The sequence below is a fragment of the Spermophilus citellus genome, assembly GCF_964194105.1.
Source record: "Spermophilus citellus genome assembly, chromosome: 15".
Classification (NCBI taxonomy): Eukaryota; Metazoa; Chordata; class Mammalia; order Rodentia; family Sciuridae; genus Spermophilus; species Spermophilus citellus.
Window position 1 is genome coordinate 89286939 of NC_138195.1, and position 23093 is coordinate 89310031.

At 49.8% G+C, this 23093-nt stretch overlaps 1 protein-coding gene across 1 annotated transcript in view; it reads left to right on the plus strand.

Annotated features, from left to right (window-relative positions):
- LOC308634442 (scavenger receptor cysteine-rich domain-containing protein DMBT1) overlaps positions 1-23093 on the plus strand; it is a gene marked incomplete at both ends in the record, with an annotated part of 62084 nt that overhangs the window by 21281 nt on the left and 17710 nt on the right. Inside the window, 12 exons of the mRNA XM_081268259.1 lie at positions 978-1195; positions 2858-3175; positions 6976-7162; positions 9499-9716; positions 10412-10733; positions 12931-13128; positions 13902-14119; positions 14792-15103; positions 16171-16221; positions 17848-18163; positions 19867-20225; positions 22104-22451. Coding sequence (XP_081124385.1) covers positions 978-1195; positions 2858-3175; positions 6976-7162; positions 9499-9716; positions 10412-10733; positions 12931-13128; positions 13902-14119; positions 14792-15103; positions 16171-16221; positions 17848-18163; positions 19867-20225; positions 22104-22451 — 3065 coding nt within the window. The remainder of the gene's footprint in view (positions 1-977; positions 1196-2857; positions 3176-6975; positions 7163-9498; positions 9717-10411; positions 10734-12930; positions 13129-13901; positions 14120-14791; positions 15104-16170; positions 16222-17847; positions 18164-19866; positions 20226-22103; positions 22452-23093) is intronic.

Consider the following 23093-nt stretch of genomic DNA (forward strand, 5'->3'; position numbering starts at 1 on the left):
AGGCTGACTGTGTGCCCACACTGTCCTGTACACCTTTCTGCTTTGGGGGTTAATACAGCTCCCAAATAGATGTCGTTGTCATTCCCGTTAGAGGTGAGGAAACCAACTCCCAGGGGACACTAGCTTTCCCAAGGCCAACCCACGTCGGTCTGTCAGACACGGAACTCAGCTCTTCACTGATCCGTGATCCCTCAAGCAGAGTCTGCACAGGACCTTTCTTGTACACAACACCTGCAACGCACACAATGGCGAGGCTGTGGAACCCTGATAACCCAGCCTCAGCCAGGCTCTGAACTGTTGATCAGTCATGACTACACCAAGCCATGGATGCAGACGGTCCAACAAAACAAAATAAAATAATGAAGTCCCAACCCACGTTATCTTTGTTGGCTGAAGCCACAGGGACGTAATTATCCCACAGTAAGGGGGAGCCTGAACGTACACCTCCCCAGCCTATCATGATGTGGGCTGTGTATTTCCTCAGCATCACTCTTCATCATATCCCTCATAAATAAATGGCCAAAGTGCAAATACCCTTCTATATGCTGCTATTGCTTTCATTTTAAAATTAAGTTTTTTCCTCCTAAGAATTTGGATGTTATGGAAGATCCTAGTGGTAGGGAGATCTGGTTGTGACACCCATTACATGCTGATCATCAGGTGATCTGACTGTTGATTTAGCTGCAGTATTATTACAGTCATAACAAATATTGTTTTTATTTGTTAATGTCTCATGTAGGTTGGGACTGGCCAAAACAATTAAGATTTTAAAACTTCTGTCATAAATAAGTTGCACACATTCCTCAGGGAAAGAAAAGGAGTTCTGAGAAAGCATCTGAAAAAATCAATCAACATTTCTATGTTAGTGTGAAACTTAAGCTGTAATCCACATATTCGAGCTCTATATTGTCACACTTGGAGCATCAACATCTAGGAAGCTTCTAACCTGCCACTACCTTCCACTTCTCTTCCCGCAGGCTGGAAGATATCCTCGGCTGTCCCTATGACTCGGTGGAGATCTTCGATGGCCCCAGGACCGCCTCGCTCTCCATGGGGAGGTTCTGTGCCCCGGCAGCTATACTATTTTTCTCCTCGTCAGAAATCATGACGGTGGTGTTCCGCAGCGATTCGATGATAACCAACACCGGCTTTCATGCTCTGTTCAATGCGATTGCACAGGGTGAAAGGGAATCAGGTGGGAAGCCTCTGGTAGCTTTTGATGTTGTAAATAACCGAGCAGTTTCTCACTTGAGAGGCTCCCCTATGACAGAGGTTTGGGATTCTGTTTTCAAAGATCCTCACTCTCAGCTCCATCCGCCCTGCTCACTACCTGCTAGATTTTCCCACAGAGGGCCATGTGGCAAGCTACAGTAAAGTAGTGATGTGTACCCAGAGTGTAAAGGGCCAGGCAGCAACCATCCTGGGGACAGCTGTAAGGTATGCAGTGTCTTCAGGCTGAATCGGCTATTGTCAGCACCTCGGGAACTGTCCAGAGTGCTGAAACGTGGGACCCTTAGAGGTGGCGCTTTTCTCTACCAGCTGTCCATTTCATACTTCCACACACGGTTCTTGGTCTCACCCAAGGAGAGGCTTAGGACCACTGTTCTCCATGGCCCTATAGGCAGCCATTCCAGCATTCTCCCAATTTTCAATCTGAAAGCATGCTGCCTTCCAGTTAGGGACTTCGGTGCTCAGGGTCCAGCAGGAGTCTTGGTAATTCATTCAGGCCTTCAGAAAGCCAAGTAGTAAGTCCCCAGCTGCAGTTTGAGTTTGTGTGATTTTTGTGAAGGGAATTTCTCTTATCTGACCTTCAAAGGCGTGTTTGAGACCCTGCCCTGGGGTAAGGAACCCCCAGCATTTGAAATCAAGACCACTCTGACTCATGACCCCAATTCACTCATTAAATAACAGCCAGGCAGGTTCTTCATGCTCCAGGCTTGTTGTAAGGGTGTGGCACAGAACAGAACCGGCTCCCTGCCCTGTGTTCCAGTGTGGGTGCCAGAAAGAGGAAGGCTCAAGACAAGAGAAGCAAGTAAATAGGCAGGAGGAGTTGGGGATAGGGATGACAAAAGGTGCAGATAAGGGCTGGGAAGACAGGGAAGGTGGCCTAGTAGAGAGTGCCTGAGGGAAGGGGCACCTGGGGACATGGCACCCCTGAGGAGGTGACGTGAGAAATGACAGGCAGAGAGAGCAGCAGATGCAAAGGCCTCCAGGGGAGAGCTGGACATACTGGAGCAGAGTGGAGGAGCCTTACTGTGGGCACAGTAAGAAGAGGCTGTCTTTAGGGTAGCTCCAGGAGGCAGCAGGTAATTCCAACTGGCCACTGCCCTTTGGCCCAGAAATTGCCATTGCCATTTGATTCAATGAAGCCACAGCCATGTTGGTGGAACAATGCCTGTCAGGGGACTAAACCTATACTTATCCAAGACACACCAAAGAAGAGCAGCTGGGAATCTGCTTCCCCAGTAGCTAGGCATTTTGATACACAGAACCACATGGAAAGATCTGCTGCATCCATGTTGCCGGGGCTGAGCTGTGTCCTTCATGTGGACACCCTGGTTGATTTATCCCTGCAGCCCTCTGAGGTAGGTGCTGCTGGAGCTCCCATGTTACAGATGAGGAAACCGAAGCTCAGACAGACAAAACAATTTGTCAAAGTTACACAACTAGAGAGCAGTAGAACTGGGATTCAAACCCGATTTCTGTCTCACTCTAAGCCCTTCTGCCTATCATGCAACCAAGACAGCTTTAAGGTTTGGCTCTTGTGTTGTTTGGCCTTGGCCATGGCACGGGAGTTAGAAGCCACTTCCTACATTTAAACTTTCAAAATTCAAAAATAAAATCCTCCTCTGTTTAGAAGATGGACCAGGGCTGCGGCTGGTGGGCGGCTCCGGAAGGTGCTCAGGACGCGTGGAGGTCCTCCACCGGGGGTCCTGGGGCACCGTGTGTGACGACCTGTGGGACCTGAAGGAAGCTGAGGTTGTGTGCAGACAGCTGGAGTGCGGACAGGCCATTGCTGCTCCTGGAAAGGCCCACTTTGGCCCAGGCTCTGGAGACATCCTCCTGGACAACGTCCAGTGTTCAGGAAGTGAGGGCCACCTGGGCCAATGCCCCAGCTCTGGCTGGTCAGACCACAACTGTGGCCATCATGAGGATGCTGGTGTTGTCTGCTCAGGTACCCTTCCCTCTCACAGTGGGTTCTTTTTATGAGGGGTCTTAGTGATAGATGGAGACCATGCATAGATAGAGAAGGGCCAGGGAATCTAAGGACAGTGGCCATCAGATGAACACCCCTTCAGCCAGGTAGCCAGAGATTACTGAGGGGCTCACTGTTCTGAGGATAAGCACACCAGACCACTCAACTGGCTGGTCCTCTTCTCTGCACATTTCCTAGGTGTCTTTCCTAAGAAAGCCACGTCCTTGTGCTTGCTTAGGTAACGTGAGGCCTGCCTGCTTCAGACCTGCCCACCTAGAAAGCCATTTCTTTGTCTTCATAGAATTTAAGTTAGATCTCTAAATTTGCTTATTTTCCATATATGCAGGTGCTGGGAACTGGGCTACAGATGTGACTCCTATACCCAGAGGTAAGTCCAACACTGGGAATTTCCATCTCTGCAAAATTAAAGAGGAATCTGACCTGTGTCCTGACCAAGACCCTGGTGAACAGTGACCAGATCACTGAATTCCAATTATAGTTGCACACTGCCGCCATCCAAGGAGCTTCTGAAATTCCCTGTGTCCTGACTGTATCCAGGACCAGTCACATCCAGAACCTTTGGGGTGACTCCCACTCATCACTAATACTTAAATCTCCCCATGTAATGCAATGTGCGGCTCAGGTTGAGAGCCAGTAGCTCAGATGAGGGACCAAAAGTCACGTTTCCCAAATGGAATTACTTTCAAAACTCGCCCTGTCTAGTGGCAGAGCAAGGAGGCGCAGGAGGAGAGAGAAGAAGAATGGTTCAATCACTGTGACTGAGGAGAGGGTCAACCTGGAGAGGAGAGAAGGTAGAAAGGTTTGCATCTCAGGGACGTGGGTTAGAAAATGAAAGCATGCAGAGAAACAAACAGAAACAAAGAGGCATTCAATGGCAAACTCTGTACCTGCTGCTCAATAACAGACCTCTGGTAAATAAACCATTTGGGCAGGTGCAGTGGTTCATACCTGTGATCCTAACTTGGGAGGTTGAGGCAAGAGGATCACAAGTTCAAAGTCAGGCTCAGCAACTTACTAAGACCCCGTCTCAAAATAAAAAATAAAAAGGACTGGGGATATAGCTCAGTGGTAGGGCATCCCTGAATTCAATATCCAGCACCAAAGAGAGAGAGGAGGCGGGGGGAGAGAGAGAGAAGGAAACAAACCATTTGGGGGCTCTGCCTTGAATTCCTTGGCTTATCCAACACAACAGAGTAGAACTTCTGGTAACCTACTCAAAGTCACGAGCTGCAATGTCCTTCTCCCAAACTCACAATTCCATCTAGACCCAGCTCGCGGGGCCCTGCCTCTTCCCTCTGCTTCTAAGACAGGTTCTCAGCTGCCTTCTTCCCTGACCCCAGCTCCCAGGGCCTGGCCTAGGTCCTCTCTGCCTCTGCCATTGACTGTTGCCACTGGGGGCTGGGCACTGGATGGTGCCAGGATTGAGGGTGCACCCTGTGATGTTTCAGGGCCCCCAGGATGGCTGGAAGCTGTCCCTACCCGGCGGACAGCACCATGGCACATCTGTGGAAACTCAGTGGAGGTCTCTTACCCACTTCGATCCAGGGCCTGTGTGCACCCCAGGACAGACAGCACCATCCCTTGAGGGTTCACATTCACTGTGGATGGAGCAGTGGTCCTGTGGAAAGAGGAGAGTCGTTTCTCCATCCCTGACTGAGGCCCCACATTTTCATTTCACAATGGGACCCACAATTTTATAGCAGCCCTGGAGGGAAGACAGAGCATACAGGATCCCTTCTTAGGGTCTAACGAATAGCTGGGCCCCTTTGATTCCTCCTGGCTTTCCTCTTCTTCCCTGGCGAGGAATCCGTTGTAGCCTGGGTCAGGAAGGAGGAGGCCTGGACAGGAGAAGGGAGGGTGGGGCTTTCAGTGCTTCAGCTGATTCTGCACCTAAGTCCTCCTGGAGCCCAGGGTTTCAAACCTCAGGGGCCTTTCTTTCTTCCCTGTACTCCAAGATCCCTTTTTATGAAGCATAGAGGCCTCGCTGACTGGAGAAGAGAATGGGCCATGGGAAAAAAGAAACTGGGGGTGGGGGTGGGAAAGGGACCATTTCTGCGTACATAGTATCCATCTGTGAGCATTAATCCAGCAAACCACTTACTGATAGACCATGAGACCTCTATCTAGGCACAAAAATATAATACTTTTGCCATTTAATTTTCTGAGAGAAATACTGTGTATCAGGCATTTAACAAAAGAAAATTGCTTCTGAGATGCTGAAGGTTGGAAAAAAATCATTGTGTTGGTCCCCAACCCTGTCCTGGGCAAAGGACAAAGGACAGGAAAGTGGACAGCATCCCTCACTTCACTGCTCTGCCCCTTGCAGCAGAGCTGGCTGCAGAGCAAGATGACAGGGTAAAGGAATTCTCAGCCCTCTGCCTGGGTGCTTCAGACTCCCTCCCACCAAGCCTCCCTGTAAACTCAGGCAGGTGGCACATCCCAAAGAACATGCTTTCAAAAATTCCTTGCCCTCAGCCAGCCTTGTGGGGAGAGGACTGAGAATACGGGATATTGAATGTTGAGATACGTGCTACATAGAAATCAGAGCCAACAGGATGCATGAAAGGAGAAAGAAGGGACCTTAAACAAGCCCTGAAGCCCACCTTCCTTCACAGGACCCTCCGGCCTACCCCTCCCGCCCCTGGCTCTAGGATTCTGGTTTCTCTCCTCTTGGATTCTGGCACTTGATCAATTTTTACAGACACAGTGGCATGGTCAACAAGCCCAGTGATGTTACTGTGGGTCATTCACAGTGACCAATCAGTCTCAGGACAGCCCTTGGGTTTGGTGGACCAAGCACAGAAGAGAAAAGATGTCACGCCGCTAGACACTGTCTGTGATTATCTGGTGAATCCATTGAAAGAAATGGACCAGCTCCACCCTAGACCAGGGAGAAAAGAGAGAGTGTCCACACTACTTAGTAAAACCCAAGAGTAGTAACATGTTCATTCATTTGCTCTTAATTAAGTGTGATTTTTTTTAAAAAATCTTTTTATTTTTTATTTTTAGTTGCACATGACAGTAGAATGTATTTTGGCAGGATATACATACACACAGTATAACTTATTCTATTAGGTTCCCACTCTGTGTCGTACACAATGAGGAGTTACCCTGGTCATGTGGACAAATACAAGGCTAGGGAAGTTATTTCTACTGTCTTTCCTAGTCCCCTCCCCACTAGTCCAATCTATTTCCATCATTCCCTCCCCAGCCTCCCTTGTTTTGCAAGTGTGATTTTATGATGCTCAGCTCTCTCCTGGTTTTCTCTGTATTTTGCAGCTGCTGTTGCTCAAGTGCCTACACCAAAAGGTAACCCTCTTCATTGAAATCATGGCCTATAAAGCATCAAGTGAGATCATTTGGATAATTCATAAAAGCAGAATGGACTTCTATCTGTCCAGTCTGCCATGAGGGGGAGGAATGGGTGGGATCAAGCCCTGTCAGAGGGGTGGGCTGTCCACACCTGAGTTGAGCTGGTTTGTGTGACAGGAACCTGGGGAGAGCATTAAAGAAGTACAGCCTGGACACACCCACATGTCACCTGCATGTGTCCAGTCCTTTTCCAGTCTCACCCACAGTTGATTGTAAGGTCCCACTTTCATCCTCCCACATGCCCCCTGAGAGGAGTACCACCCGCACCAGCCAAGCCACAGCCCTGCCCAGACCAGCAGAGTCCCTCCCCTTTTTGTGATTCTGCTGTTGAGCTTGATGGAATTCTGGTTCCTGCATCTGGGGAAATGCAGGGTGCATGCCCGTAGAGGCCAACCACGGTCTCTCTTCTGCTCTCACAGAGGGAAGTAACTCTTGCGGGGGAGTCCTTTCGAGCCTCTCAGGCTCCTTCTCCAGTCCTTGGTATCCTACAAACTACCCCACCGACGTGGAGTGCATCTGGGTAATACATGTGGCTGAGAAGTTCCACATACAGCTGACCATCCCAAGCCTTAGGTGAGTGGCCTCGCCCCTCTCTACTTCAAAAGCCAGGTGGAATATGACCCCGGGGTCTCCTCAAAGAGGCAGCCTTTCTGTGGCTCAAATTCTTTCACATTTAGGTGAGAACTGGTCTGACACCTGGGCTGTGAGGGTCTTTCAGTCATTTAGCTCAACTTCCTTTGCAATGAGAGAATAACCCATGAACAGCGGGCCCTGGTGCCCCTGCAGGGTGGCCACACCCAAACACCTCACCCCTCCACCTCAGCCAGCTCACCAGAGACACAGGCTGCTTCCCCTGCTGAATCCAGATCTGCTTTGCTCTTCCACGCCCCCCCATCTTTGTTCCCTTTGATGCATCCAAGGCAAATTTGGTTTCTCTTCCCTCCATGAATTTCTACCACGTCTCTGCTGAGATTTTCTTCTACAAATTGAGCAGCTCATTTATTCCTCCATTTATGAACCTCACACTTCCTACTTCTTTCTCCAATCACTGCCCATTTTAAAGGAATTTATCCTATTTTAATGTATATTTATATGTCCCTGTATACATTTGACCATCAGTATCCACAGGGGATTGGTTTCGGGTCCCCCACCTACCCTTAGCTACCAGGCCCACAGATGCTCAAATCCTCTAATAAATCAGAACCCACACATCCTCCTGTGTACCCCAAATCACCTTGGATGACTGACCAACCTGATTCAAAGTCAATGCTATGCAAGCAGCTGGAACACTGTAATGTTAGGGAATCAAGATAAGAAAAAAGTCTGCAGTTTTAGGACTGATTTAGTACAGATGCAGTTTTTTTTTCAAGTATTTGTGATCCACGGTTGATTGCATCCTCAGGTGCAGAACCCACAGGTGTGCAGGGCCAGTTGGAGATATGAATATATATTCACTCATACACCATACACATGAGTAACTTTCTAAAAAAAAATACCTTCCCACCTGTCTACACTGGTTGTATCTGGGTTATTCTCTCTTCTTGACTTTGTCCTGAAGTATGTCTCAGATCTCTGCTGCTTCTTCCTGCCTGCGATCATCAGCCACAGCAGCACAGGGTCTGAATGGCTAACTGCTGTCTTCAGAAGCATAAAAAGTGCAGGCAGTAGAACAAAGGGTGGAGTCCACTGGTGTCTCCTGGCTGACAAATTCATTTTGGTTAGAGAGGACATAAATGAACATCAGGGGTTACACATTATGAGCAATCTATGTTTATCATCCATTCATTCAATATGCATTTATCTGTAGAAAACAGTGTGAAGAGATTTGGTATCACATATTTCTAATATATGAAATTTAAAGTTCTAATGGTTTATTAAGACACAGCATCTCATTTTTTCACTTCTGGAAAATAGTTATTCCAAAGAACTGTAATGGCTCACATCCCCTCTAATGAAAAGGCCGCTATTACAAGGTAAAGTTCCTACTACAGTTCTGAAGCACACAATCAAGAAAGCATTTAATGTGTTGCCTAGAACCAGAGCGCAGTTGCTAATTTGGGAGGGTTCTATGTTTTTAAGTCTAGATTTATCAATATTTGCTTTTTGTTTCTCAAGACATAAAATCAGTCATGATTTACAACGAGGTTCTGAACTTGAAGAGATTTTACCACTTATAGGACTTGTGTGTATTGAGCCTCACTCTGTGGGGGCCCTGGTCTAGGAGTGGGCTTCTCACACCAAACAAGACAGACAAGCCCTCTTCCATCCTGTTTGCATCCTAGAGGGAAAGACAGTGCTCAAATAAACCAAAAACTAAGTGGACAATCTCAGATAGCAATAAGTGGACAAGTGCTGTGAAGAAAAATCCACACGTCTACAGCTGTGGGCTAGAGGGTGAGGAGGAGAAGCAGTGGAGGGGACGGTCAAGAAGCCTCTGGTCATCCAGGTGGGATGGAACCTGTGTGAAAGCATTTGGTTTGGACCAGGCAGTTTGGGACACTGATGGGAAGGGTCCACCCAATGAGGCCTGGAGCTTTCCACAGCTCTCATTATTTCTCCACGCTCAGGAGTCTTCTTGATTATGACTCAATGAGCCCCTGTTGAACACTGACCACCACCCAGGGAGTGGCAGGATTTGAATTAAAGAGTCAGGGGACATTAAGGAGACACTCAAGGTAGAGAGAAAAGGGGTGGGGGAAGCTGAGAGCCAGGATTCCTGGTGGGAGGTCACTAAAATGGACCAGGCGAGAGATGGATTCGGATAACTGGGTGGTCCCAGGAGGGAAGGATGGGAGGCGGATTCAAGCTGCTCCTTCAAAGGTCACGTGGTTAGCAGGGGCCGGTTAGGAGAAGATGGCAGGATGCCTGCCCAGATCTCCTGGGAGTCTAACGTTGCCTTCCTGTCCTAGACTAGAGGACATCTATGGGTGTCCCTATGACTTTGTGGAGGTGTTTGATGGACGGCAAGCTGCCTCGCTCTCCATGGGCAGATTTTGTGCTGGGGAAGAGCTCACATTCCTCTCGTCTTCGAATATCATGACCGTGGAGTTCAGAAGTGACGCCATGATCACCAGCACGGGGTTTTATGCTCTGTACAGCACCATTCCGCAAGATGAAAGGGAGAGTGGTGGGTATTTTGACATGAGCCTCACAGGAGTTATGTCTAACTCGCATCCTGTCCCTTTAAGAGAGGAGGCACTTTCTGGATCTAATCTGGGGAATCACTCCCACTGCTGACAACCTTAGTGACATCCACACAAGCCCCAGACACAGTCCTCACCCCTGCTCTGCCGCCCAGTGTCACCCCCACTGAAGAAACAGATGGCCGAGGTCTCCTATCTTGCACTGGCTGTGTGTGTGGGCAAAGGACCCAAATGAGAGCCTCCTTCTCCAAGGGAAGGACCATCAATCTGGACCAAAACTGTGGGAAACTGCAACTAGCAGCCCACCTGCTCCCAGCTGAATCCAGTACAAAACCATCCAGATCATTCCCGGTTCTTTGAGGTCCTCCCACAAGGCATAGGGAACACGTCACTACACTCGGGTGGCTCACGCCTGGGGTCTGTGTAAGCTGTTGTCCAGCTGGGATACTTTTATGAGTTTAAAAGAGGTTCTAAAATAATCAGCAGGCATTGGTGGATCTTCCCCCATCACGGCCAGGACTATTCCAGGTAAATCAGGACACAGGGATACACTTCCTAGGGGCTCAGAGTCTAGCAGGGGAACCCGTGCCCACGTGCCAGAAAACGCTTTCTACCTGCAGAAGGTCCTAGGGTTGTGGAAAGCACCACAGCTCAGAAGCCCCCGTTTTCCTGTCCCCAGAGATGTCCCTGCGACTGGTGAATGGCAGCCACAGGTGTGAGGGCCGGGTGGAGGTCTTCTACAACGGCACCTGGGGCACGGTGTGCGATGACAGCTGGGACCTGAACGACGCCAGGGTGGTGTGCCAGCAGCTCGGCTGTGGCGAGGCCCTGTCAGCCCCAGCTCAGAGCTACTTTGACAGGGGTACTGGTCACATCATGCTGGATGACGTGCGGTGCACAGGGACCGAGGCCCAGGTGTGGCAGTGCACACACAACGGGTGGCTCTCCCACAACTGTGGGCACCACGAGGACGCCAGCGCCATCTGCTCCGGTGAGCACCCGTGAGCACACCGCACACCTCAGGGGGGATGTCACCCACCGGGAGCCTCTGGGAAGGGACATGTCAACAGCAGCAGGCAATGAGTCCAGGCAAGCGCTGGGCGGGCGTCAGGCCAGCTTCTTAAGTCAATTTGCTTAAGAGTTAGTTCCCTCTTCGACGGCGGCACCTGTAAAATGTTAACGGCTCCCCGAAGAAAGTTGAGGTGACTCAATAGAGGGTTAGTCTCAGCAGCTGTCCTATTCCTGGAGGGACCTCCAGAGCATCAGTGATTACTGCTCTCCTGAGTAGGAAGAGGAGTCGGTGCCCATCCAGTGCTTAGCCATGCCACCCTCTTGTGGCAACCTGTGCCCTCACACTCCCATTTAATCTTCCCAGCCTCTAATGGAGACTACAGGCATCTGCCCTTGACAAGGCAGCACAGGCCTGTCCAGGATCACACGCGGGTCTTATGATCTCGCCAAGGACAGATCACCCCGTCAGGAAAGCCCAGTCAACCCAGAAACTTGCCAAAAGCAAACATGTAGCATCTGAGTCCCCAAGAGCAAAGTGTGCTCCCTCACCAGGAGGCACTGATCTTTTAACCAACTCTAATGAGTTTCGATACCATGTCACCAACTGCCCAGAATAGAATACGCTTGATCCTGAACAAAGTGCTCGATTTTTTTTTTCATGAATTGTGTGAACACCTTACTCAATCCTCTCTCATTCTCTCACCTACTTCTGAATAGGTATTGGTGGCAATCCAAAGGGAGGACCAACAGGTACTGTTTTTCCATATGGTTCGACCAGTTGCCAGGTCCCTGGTGTATGTGAATCCTGGTTACTGTCTAATCCTGAGGTTGGGGCACAGTCCAGTGGAGTTCTCTGTGGCTAATTAACAAGAGCAGTGCAGTCCATTAGGACTGACAAAATGGTGGGGCTGAGGGGCTGCAGAGGGTGGAAAGAAAGGCAAGAGGGAGGGAAGGAGCAGATTCACCAGAGATACGACCTGTCAGCCACGGGGACTCTGAGCCAGTACCTGCTGCAAAGACAAGGCTGACTGCTTGCAGCCATGGCCATGTGTGAGATGCTGGAGGGAGCGAGACAATGAGAAGCCCAGGCCAGCCCTGGACAAGCTGTATGGGTGACACCCATCCGCACACTTGGTGTTTGAAGGTCCAAGCTCTTGAGAAGCCAGAGTCATCTCTGTCCACTGGGGGACAGAGAAATCCTAGTATTGGAGGCCAGTGCTCTGAGTATTTTAAAGGAGTGTTCTGGACAGAGACCCTCACTCATGGTGTTACTCTTGCTCTGTATTTTCACAGGTGTCACTGATGACAGTCCCTTTACAGGTACAGCTCATGCAAGCTCCCCATGTGGTCCCATGTGTGTTTCACTTCAATGTCAACTCTTCCTGTAACTGGACAAATGTCCTTTCTTCCTTTTGTATTTGAGAAGTAGCTGGACAGAGCCCTTTAACCACTTCCATACCAAGGCCAATATTGCAGCCATACACTGGATGCTTTATGTAACCTTGATCTTAATGTCAGCTAGGATTTTTGTATAATTATCAAAAGATAATTTTGGTATTTTAAAATTTTATAAGAATTTATTTGAACAGAGAGCCATTTTGAATTGAACATCTCCTAACCGGAGTGGTTCGGGGGTTCCACTGAGGGGAAGACTTTGATAGGGTGAACCCAGAAGCAAAGCAAAGAAAATATTGGATTGGGAATTGGGCAGTGGCCTTCTTTAGATCATTTCAGCGGGAAGTGCCTAGTTAGAGTTCAGTAAATAGTCTCTGATCGACAAAGACCATTCATAATGAGCTAAGTTTTGGTGTGCCAGTAGGAATCCAGGGCACTTGATCAGTTTCGTGTCCTCCCAATTCAGTACTTTAACAAGTACCACTAGGGATCGTCTCATACAAGCTGTTGTATAACATGCTATACTGAGAAAGGCTACTCTGGTTTGCCCTGTCTGTGCACAAGGTCCGTAAAGCCCGTTCAACCCTGTGTACAATCATCCTCTCCTCACAAGAACACCGGAATGGTCTTCATCGGCCCAGGGGAACAGTGTTGGGAGCTTAGGGAGGGTCTGCATAGCTGACTTTTCTGCAGAAGCAGCCCTAGACCATGTTTTCCTGCTTCTGTTCTCATTATGTCCCCCTTGAGTGGCTAAAAACTCCAGCAGAAGTCAGTGCCCTAAAACTCCAGCAGAAGTCAGTGCCCTCCTAATGGGGCTTCTTCACTGTTTCTTACAGATGAGAACTTCCACTGTGGTGGTTTGCTCACAAATAACTCAGGCTCCTTCTCCAGTCCTTGGTATCCTAACAAATACCCCACGAATGTGGTATGTGCCTGGGACATACAAGTGGACACCAGGGCACACATCAAACTTACATTTCAAGTGGTCAAGTAAGTAAATGTTCTCTACTTTCACTAATGTCGTCACGCAGTTCTCCTCCATCCATTCCTCTCAAAAATACACAAACAAAAACTCCCATATTTAATCCTCAAAGGTGAACTCCACCTGAATTTTTAACGTCAAAATTTTAAATGTACAGATCTTTTAACCCAGCAATTCCAGCCCCAGGAATTAGGTCTACAGAGAGTCTCATGTGCACTGAAAATAATCATGGCAACTTGCACATAGTAGCAATAGATTGGAAACAGTCTACTATCCATCAGTAGGGGATCATTTAAATGGATTTCCATGTATCCTCATGTTGCTGTCATGCACATAGTGGATCTTGATATAAAATGGGCTGCAAGAAACCACAGACCATTAAATAGTCTGTGCATAGGCAGTCTCTGGAAGGAAATAAAAAGAAGCCATTCACTGGAACTGCTTCTGGGAAGGAGAAAGAAGTGAGGGGGGGCCTAGTCAGGGGCGGGAGGAGATTTTCACTTTTCACCATAAGTCATCAACACTACTTAAATTCTGTTCCCTGTCCTTGTGATATATAAGGAACAAACGCTATTGAATTATAACTTTAAAAATGTAAAGGTATTTGAAGCAGGAAGGTCCCTCTTGCCCATATCAGTAGGGTCAGTAAGGAAGGCTCCAACCTATGTGAAGAGCTGTCGGTTTCAGGTAGCTTTCCCAACCCCTGAGCCGACCTGGGTCACTGCCGACTGGGTGAAAAGCCCCCGTGGGTGGAGTTTGAATGTCACTTTTCACTTCACAGAATGGAAAATTTCTACGGCTGTCCTTACGACTTCATCGAAGTCTTCGATGGCCCACAAAGTGAATCTTTTTCCCTGGGGAGGTTCTGCTCAGGGACAACCCCAGTATTCACCTCCTCCTCCAATCGCTTGACCGTGGTGTTCCACAGCGACGCAATCGTCACCAACATGGGCTTCTACGCATCTTATGAGTCCCTAGTTTACAACGAGAACGACACGGGTAAGTCCTTCTGTCATTTCAGCACCTGACCTTGCTTGACAGTGACAGTGAAGGCGGATGTCCTCCTCAGGAGACTGAGCACAGGGATTTAAAAGGGTTTCCCAAGGCCTCTGGGAGTCACATCTCCCAAGGAGTGGCTTGAGAAACTGGCCGAGCACCCACAGTCCCCTGCACTAAGTCACTGCATGTGTCTTCTGATGCCAGGGACGGCTGCTCAGCCCTGCTTGGAGTCTCCTTAGTCAAAACTGTGTCTGAGAACACGATTCTCCCTGGGAGCAGCCACAGTGCTGGTGGACCTGGTGATTTTCACTTTACAGAAGGACTTCCGGGGCCCTTTGTGACCTCTGTGAAGTAGGCAATCCAATCTGGGAAATAAAGCCTTTAGTGGTAGAGCACTTGCCTCACATGTGGGAGGCACTGGGTTGTATCCTCAGCCCCACATAAAAATAAACTAATTAACAAAGATATTGTATCCATCTACAACTAAAAAAATATTCCCCCTGGAAAAAAGTCGACAGGAGAAATCAAACCTAAAGTGCTTTTGCAGCCAGCTTTAACCCACAAGTGTCCCCTCTCCATGCACGAGGACTAGAGGAACTGTCCTCATTACCCTCTGGCCCCAGCATCCAAGGGCAGCCCCAGGTGGTGACCGAGCACGTCTCCCTTTCCCAGATGTGGTGCTGAGGCTGACCGACGGCGGCCACCCGTGCGAGGGCCGAGTGGAGCTGCACTACAATGGCAGCTGGGGCACCGTGTGTGACGACAGCTGGGACCTACTTGACGTCCAGGTGGTGTGCAAGCAGCTGGGCTGTGGCGAGGCCCTTGCAGCCCCTGGGCGGGCACATTTCAAGCGAGGTGTGGGCCCCATCGCCCTGGATGATGTGGAGTGCGTGGGGACAGAAGCCAGGCTGTGGCAGTGCCTGCACAGTGGCTGGTTCACCCACAACTGTGGCCACCATGAGGACGCTGGTGCCATCTGCTCAGGTGGGTTTTGGACTTATGTGCATGGGTGGAGAGAGTGGCATTCCTGCTCCAGCCTTGTGCCAACCACGCACAGAGCAGCCAGGAATCCTGGACTGTCCCCAGGCCACTGTTCCCTGTGGCAGCCACTTGGATCTCCAGTGTACCCACTTGCTACCCACACTGTAGTTTTTAAAACCCTTTCTTGTATACAGAAACTTCATATCACCACCGTAAACTGAAGAGCTAAGATCTTTCCTGGCAGCCAGCAGCCCAGGTCCTAATCCAGGGCTCTGATTCCTTTTCCAACCATTCAAATTTCTGCAGATTAATCCAGCAGTTGGAGTCAAAAGTCCCCACCCATCTCTTCATCCTTCTGGGTTTGGCTGGGGAAAGGCAAACTGGCCAATCAGCTACAGAGGGTAGGAGGAAGGGGGTGGCATGCTGGACTGTGCTGTGGGGAGAGGAGAGAAGCCAAGGGATAGAATGAGTGTTCTGAGGAGAGCAGAAGCTGAAGCCACACGCTGAGTGGGACATCAGAGGACAGGGCTGGGGGCTTAAAGAGCCGGGAGGTTTGGAGCCAGGCTTTTAGCTGCCTGGGGTGAGTCAGAGGTGCCTGAAGGAGCATCTTTCTCCTCCGTCCCTACCCTGGAGCTCCTGGCCAGCTCCATGGTCCACACAGCCTTTCCTGTCCCTCCCTGCACTGAGGGTGCCAGTGTGCGTCCTGGAGACAAATGTGACGCCACTCTTTACAGCTGACATTCACTCTGGGAGGCAAGACAGCCCCCCTGCTCACACACACAGGAAGAATTACAACACCAAAGCAGCTGGAGAGGTGCTCCACACATGGTGACCATGGCTGTGGCCAGCTTGCCAAAAGAAAGAAAAGAAAATGACAGTGCAGGGTCTAGCCGCAGGGCAGAAGTGAACCCAGAGATCCAGGACACGTGGGGTTTGTAACCATGGTAACACAGGGCCATTCTCAGAGGCCTAGGTGGGGTGCATCTGGTCTGGGTTCTCCCCAGGTCCACTCTGGGGTTTCAGGAGGGTAACGGAGGATGACCAACCTGCACTTCCTATGTCTTTCGTAGCCTCTCGGCCTAGCCCAACACCAGCAGCTGCTGAGCGCTACACAACTTCAGGTAATTTCAGTTGTTTTTAATGAATTGGCTGCCACTTGCCTTAGTATAGTCGCCCTGGGTAGAATGGTAGTGGTTTAGGGGTCAAACGCCCTATCTTCATCATTAGCCAGCTGTGAGCCTCTAGCCAATCTCCAAACTGCTTCCTGCCTCAGTTTCCTCCCCTGGATGAGGTTGAGAAGGACGGTAGCATTTGTCCGTGGGCTCTGCTGGAATTCACTGGCTTTCTCAGCACAGTGGTGAGGATAGTGCTTGCCAAGAGGCAGGGCCAACATAAGATATCAGCCATGGTCTGCTCAGCTCTTCCAAGGCCAGGGCACTGCAAGGATTCATCTTTGTACATTTCCTCTGCTTAAGAGAAGTGTTAATAATGAAGAAGCTGAAACCATCACTTTTTAGTTTGCTCCTGGCTGTTTACATTTCAAATTTATTCAGCTGTTCTTCCCAGGCTGATCTTTAAGTGCAAAGTCCAATATAGGGAAGAGCTGGGGGAAAGAAATGACCCCAAACCTTCAGAGGAAGCTCTGGGGAGGTTATTTCTGGACACACACACACCTGCTGGAGTACTGTCTGCAGAGAAAGGCCCAGCTAGGGAGTCTCATTTAGAATTAGAAACTGCCCACAGATAATGCAGAAGGTGGAGAGCCCACTGGCAGCGGACTAAGTTAAATGTTTGACATTGGACTAAGATGTTATATATTTTTCCTTTTGCTTTCTATCTGTCTTTTAGCATCTTTTCCAAAGCCAACAGAGGTGCCCATATCAACAGGTAACCAATCCTTTCTCCTCTCTTCAGTTGCTTTCCCTTCATAGAGTTTCAGCTCAGAAAGACTCCAGCAGTACTGTGGGAAGAAGGATCCCAGATGGACACACTGTCCACTTCCAACTTCCTCCCTGGCCTCAGGCTGGCCCTATAAATGGCAGCTGCTGGAGGGTGGGCTGATAATGTCTGGGTTCACCTAGAAAATCTGTGATTAGAAGGGAGAGGGAGGAAACAGATGTGAGATGCAACACCGGCTTGTGAGATGGTTTGGAAGTTGCCAACTAGAAAGGCTCAGAGCATCTTGCTGACCCCAAATCTCCTCCCAGCCCCCAGCCAGGAACTCACTTTGGCTGTGTTCTGAACACACCCAGTTTTTTAATCCCTTTCGTAACACTGCCTTTTGAAAATGAGTGGCATCTGCAGTGGCTGCCCTTCACATTCCCCTGGAATGACTTTACATATGGGTCACACTTGATCCTGGGGACAAGATAGATGACAGCTATTGTCATTGTCACTTGGTCAACATGTGCAAGGGTGCACATGCACATGTGCACACACACACACACACACACATACAACTTAGTGTGTGCCTGGTTACTTCTTGTGAAAAATCCAACAAACTCTTTGTCAGGAACCACAACTCCACAACCCACAGTGAAAGGAGGGCTACAGAGTGGGGCAGCTCACAGTCCAGTTGGCCAGGGAGCAGCATGGAAGGCCCACGGTGTGGTCCCCAAGACAAAAGTAAAGGAGATGAAATGAAGGGGAGAAGGGATTCGTTATCCTTTGCTGTCAGCGCACACCCCAGGAAATGTCCCTTCTGGATGGGCCCCTATGAAGGGTGTTCTTTGGATTGTCCCACCTAGGTCTGGGCCTACGGCTGGCAAATGGGTCAAGCAGGTGCGAGGGCCGCGTCGAGGTCTTCCACGGCAACACCTGGGGCACTGTGTGTGATGACAGCTGGTCCATCGAGGATGCCCATGTGGTCTGCAGACAGCTTGGCTGTGGCCTGGCTTTATCTGCCCTCCCAGGGGCCAGCTTCAGCCCTGGGTCAGGCGGCATCCTTCTTGATGATGTCCACTGCACAGGAAGTGAGGCCTCCCTGGAACAGTGCCCCCACGGCAGCTGGTTCACCCACAACTGTGGGCACCATGAAGATGCTGGCGTCATCTGCTCAGGTGAGTGGTGGCTCAGAGTACCTTGCTGACCCCAAATCTCCTCCCAGTGACGCCTCTTGGCCAGTGTCACAGATGCCCAGGCTGGGTAGAATGTGCAAACGACTTCATGCCTTCAGCCGACCCCATGTCCTTGACAGGGAATTTCTGTTCCAACTCTGAAAAATATATCAGCTGTTTAGCATATGGGGTGGCCTGGTCCACTTGAGCGTCTATGAAGGTGACTTGGTTGTAAAATAAAGACAACAATAGTACTCATGTCATAGATTTGTTGGAAGGAGTAAATGAGACAATCCACATAGAACATTTACTTGAGCATCTGACAAACCACTGATACACAAAAGTATTGCTACGTTGCAGATGCGTCATTTTAGTTACTGAGGGAAATTCTATCAGAATCACTGCTGCCGAGATTTTAGCCAGGTGAGAACCCACACCAGAGGGGACAGCCCTGATGCTCAAGGATTGGTTACACTCCGCTTCCTCCAGTCATGTTTAAACAGAGAAAATGACCTTCAAACCTCTGCACCATCTGGTTTCTAATGTCACACCGCCCGGTGTCTCCTTTATCTCTGCAGGTTCTGCAGCTGCTGAGCATCCAGGTATCTGTGAGTTGGTGTCTGTTATTTACTGACTGGTGACTCTTGTCTAATGCAGGGTCCTACAATGGGTTTCCCTTTGAAGCTTTCAGGGGCCTTGACAGTGCCCTGAGCACAGACTCTTCTGTAAGGACCCAGGGTTGTTTCCCATTCTCCTGGGACCCTGCTCTGTGCCTAGAGGAAAAGGTGTTCTGGATCTTAACAGCCCAGTGTGTTGTCTGTTCTGCATTTGAGAGCTGCTTTTAACCCAAAAGCTCTTGACCTAAAATGGTAGTTCATGCAAAGGCCTTGGCAGACCAGGGAAGTCTGGAGGGCCTGGGGATGGGGGTGGGGGGACCTGGGAATAGGGAAGTTTGGGGAAGGAGAGCCTAAGGACAGGAGCTCTTTCTCCACCTGCAGCGCTACCTGGGACCTGGGATGCAGCGGCTGAACTCTGGTTCTGCTGAGGCAGCCACCCCAGCCCCATAGTTTTTATTTTCTTAATAAAAATAATGTGCATATTCATTCATGAGCTGCCATTACATTTTAAATAGTAACTATGTGATCAGAGACTCAATGGGGTTCTTTAAAGGTAAAACGCCTATGACTTAGACGGTATTTGAAATGAATATGAAATTTCATTATTTTTTTCTTAAATGTACTTACGGAAGCTACTTTTCTTTTGTACCTGTTCAGTTTCTTCAGCTCCTCAGGATCATCCACACATTTTCCATCAAATAGGTACTGTTTCTCTTCTTGCATTTCCCAAATAAGTACTTTACAGCTCTCTAAATTCAAGTAAAGTAAAACTAAATTTGCTCTAATAATCTCATCATGTTTGGGGAAACCTGGCTTAGAAATGCAAAACCTGAGCTCCAAGCATGTGGCTGCCTTGTTTGGAATTTTTAGAAACATAACACAATAAACAAGGGTGAAAGCAGAATGTCTTCCACAAAGCCCAGGCAGAGCCACTGTGGAGTCTGCTAAATTGTAGGTAGACAGCAGGCATCTCTGCTCCTCTGTTTTCTAAGGCTCCACATTAGCACATTCCCCACCTGCATGAGAGATGCTCTTCCCCAGCAGGCTGCACCCCAGGGCCGGAGTCTCCAGCCAGATGTGCTGTCCAGTTGAGCACTGCAGGAGGCTCCTCATGCCCACTTGCTCTTGCTCCTGCAGATCTGCCGGGGGTGAGGCTGGCCGACGGGAAGCACCCATGCGAGGGCCGCGTGGAGATCTACCACAACGGCACCTGGGGGACCGTGTGTGACGACCTCTGGAGCCTGCCCGCTGCCCAGGTGGTGTGCCAGCAGTTGGGCTGTGGGGCAGCCCTGGCAGCTCCCAGGAGCAGTCTGTTTGGCGACGGTTCCGGCCCCATCTTCCTAGACGACGTGAGGTGTGCAGGCAACGAGACCAACCTGGGACAGTGCCACCACCTCGGACTGTCTGTGCATAACTGTGGGCACCACGAGGACGCCGGGGCTGTCTGCTCAGGTACCTGAACTCTGCTGAGCCCGGCTTCCCTCCCCAGCAGGACAGCCATCTCTGACAGGCAGATACCCGAGTGGCCTGGGGTCCCAGGTGGGTCAAGAACTTGCCCTGCTTTGCTGTAATTGTCCTGGCTTTAGCACTGAGAAGTCACATGTCCTCTTTGAACTCCAACAAGCCAGGACCTTGGTCACTCTAATGTCAGGAGAGTAGTACCCCCTGCCATGCACCACAGCCAGTCCCCCTGGCCCTGAGAAGAAATCCCATGAGCCAAAACATACACAGAAACAGAAGTCGAGCCTCGCCCTGGAGTGATTCTTAACTTCTGGGAATGGTTCTCTCAGGTGTGTTTAACTTGTGGGTTTCTCTGGAAGATATTTCTCAAAGAGAGAGCTATGCTCTCTGAATATGCTCCTGATTGATTGCTGATTGCCTAAGTTGGGACTTTTTTGCCATGAGGGGTCATTTTAGGCAACTTTTCAAAACAGCTGAATGAACGTGCTAAATCCCTGTTTTGTTACCTTTTATTCCTAATTAATTGCATGCAACAAATATCTGTGACTCCCTACTCCATTGTGGGGTCTCACCATAGCCCAGCACCACCCCAGTTTCCTCAGGGCTGGGCAGAGATGAGGTCCCCAGATGGGCTGAAGATGAGGCAGAGGAGAGGGCATTTCTACCCCCCTCTGTTGGCTGGTGGCATTTTAATCTGAAGACTTAGTGTTTCTTGATGTCTAGGGATAAGTGCTCCGAGTTAAAATGGCATCAAATGTCCACCATCCTGTTCTCTAGCCTCACATCTCCAGAGCCACTATACGTGACCTCCCTGGTTCAGAGAGATGCTTCCAGTGAAACAGGTTCCCACCCAGGCCAGCCGAGATGGTTCACAGCCGCTGTCCCGATGAGCCAGACCTCTGGACACTGGCCTCCCCTCAGCACTGCTGCATTTGCTGGGAAGCTCTGACGGCACCCCCCACACACACACTGGCACCAATGGGACTCACGTGCCCACTTGGCTGGTGGCGTTTTGTCAGTCTTCACCTCCCTGATGTGAATGCCTCTTCTCTTTCAGCTGTTGAAGTGGCCCCAGCTCTGGCAAGCCCGGCTCCTGCAGTTGGTAATCCTCTCATTGTTTCTCCCACAACTTCCTGGTTATTGGGGTCCTTGGGGTCTAGGGGTCCCTGGGGTCACAGCCAGTGATGTCAGTGCCCTCCTGGATCCATGCCTCCCTGGGACTGGGAAAATACAGACCTGAAACAGAGGCACAGGCTACAAGCAGAGCCTCAGTGCATCTGCTTTCTAGTTCTACTGAGATGTTTTTAGCTTTGAACCTGAGCCAATGGGAAAGTTTGACTTAAAGAAAACCAGAAGTTGGGTGTGGTATCCATCCATGTCAATGACAGTGAGTTTTTCTATCAATCTGACGGCTTGGTTCCAAAAAAGATTTTTTTTTCTTGCCGTGCCGGGTGGGTACTGGGGATTGAACTCAGGGGCACTCATCCTCTGAGCCACATCCCCAGCCCTATTTTGTATTTTATTTAGAGACAGGGTCTCACTAGGTTGCTTAACACATACTTCTGCTGAGGCTGGCTTTGAACTCGCCATCCTCCTGTCTCAGCCTCCCCAGCCACTGGGATTACAGACATGTACCACTGTCTCCAGCTCCAAAATAGATATTTATTTTTATCTTTTTGTACCTTTTTGCTCAACCCAAAGATGAGAATGATGGAATAAAATAGTGGAAATCAGAAATAGCCCGGGAAAGCAGGCACTTGCTGAGCACTACTCTTATTAGTCCTGTGAGACCTAGAAGCAAGAAGCCAGGGCTTCGAAGGCTCTAGAATCCAGGGTGTATGGTATAGAACTAAGGAAAACTCCTAGTAGAAGTCCCAGTAATAACCTCTGAGTCTTCCCCAGACCTGTCCATCATCAGGTTGGTGGGTGGGAGGAGCCGGTGTGAAGGCCGTGTTGAAGTCCACCACAATGGCACCTGGGGCACCGTGTGTGACGACCTGTGGAGCATCCATGCCGCCCACGTGGTGTGCCAGCAGCTGGGCTGTGGGGAGGGCATCAGCGCCCTGGGGAGCAGCTACTTCGGGAAGGGTGTGGGGAGCATCCTCCTGGATGACGTGCAGTGCCGGGGCACTGAGACCTCGCTAGGCCGATGCCAGCATCTGGGCTTGTACGTCCACAACTGTGGCCATCACGAGGACGCCGGCGTCATCTGCTCAGGTACTCACTCTCAACTGTCTCCTGAAACAGGCAGAGCTGTGACTCTTGGCGAGGGATCTGGGAACTGACATGGGAATGTTTGGGTCCCCTTGGGAAGCTCCAAACACAATCGGAGGTCCATTCTCAGCACTGGGCAGCCGATAAATAATGGGGCATCATTTAACCTGGATCATCCCAAGTCCCTCAGTCCCACAGCCTACCTGGCCTTGGTTCCGGGTGGCCTCTCTGTTGTTTATAACCTTCCTTCTAAGCTGCTTCAGCGTAGAGCCCTCCATCTCTGCAGTCTTCAGGGACCCCCCCAGACTCCCTGTCAGCCACCATGGGGTCAGGCACTTCCTAGTCTTTGTCCTCAAATTGTCTGTTTTGAGCTTTGAAGATGACACTGTGGCACTGCTGATGAGAATTCCATGACCCAAACCCAGGTTCTCAACAGTATTTCAACACTTCAACACTATTTCCTTCTCCCTCTGTGGTTGGAGTGGTCCCCTCTTGTTTGTTTGTTCTGCTTTGTTTAATTCAGCAGTTTGTGCATTATTTTTTTTTCTTCTTTCTCTTGCCAAAAACCGTATAATAGAAAAGGAAATCAGATTAAATGAAAATACCTACTGCCCAGCTTATCTTAATTCTATAGCCCACAGGTTA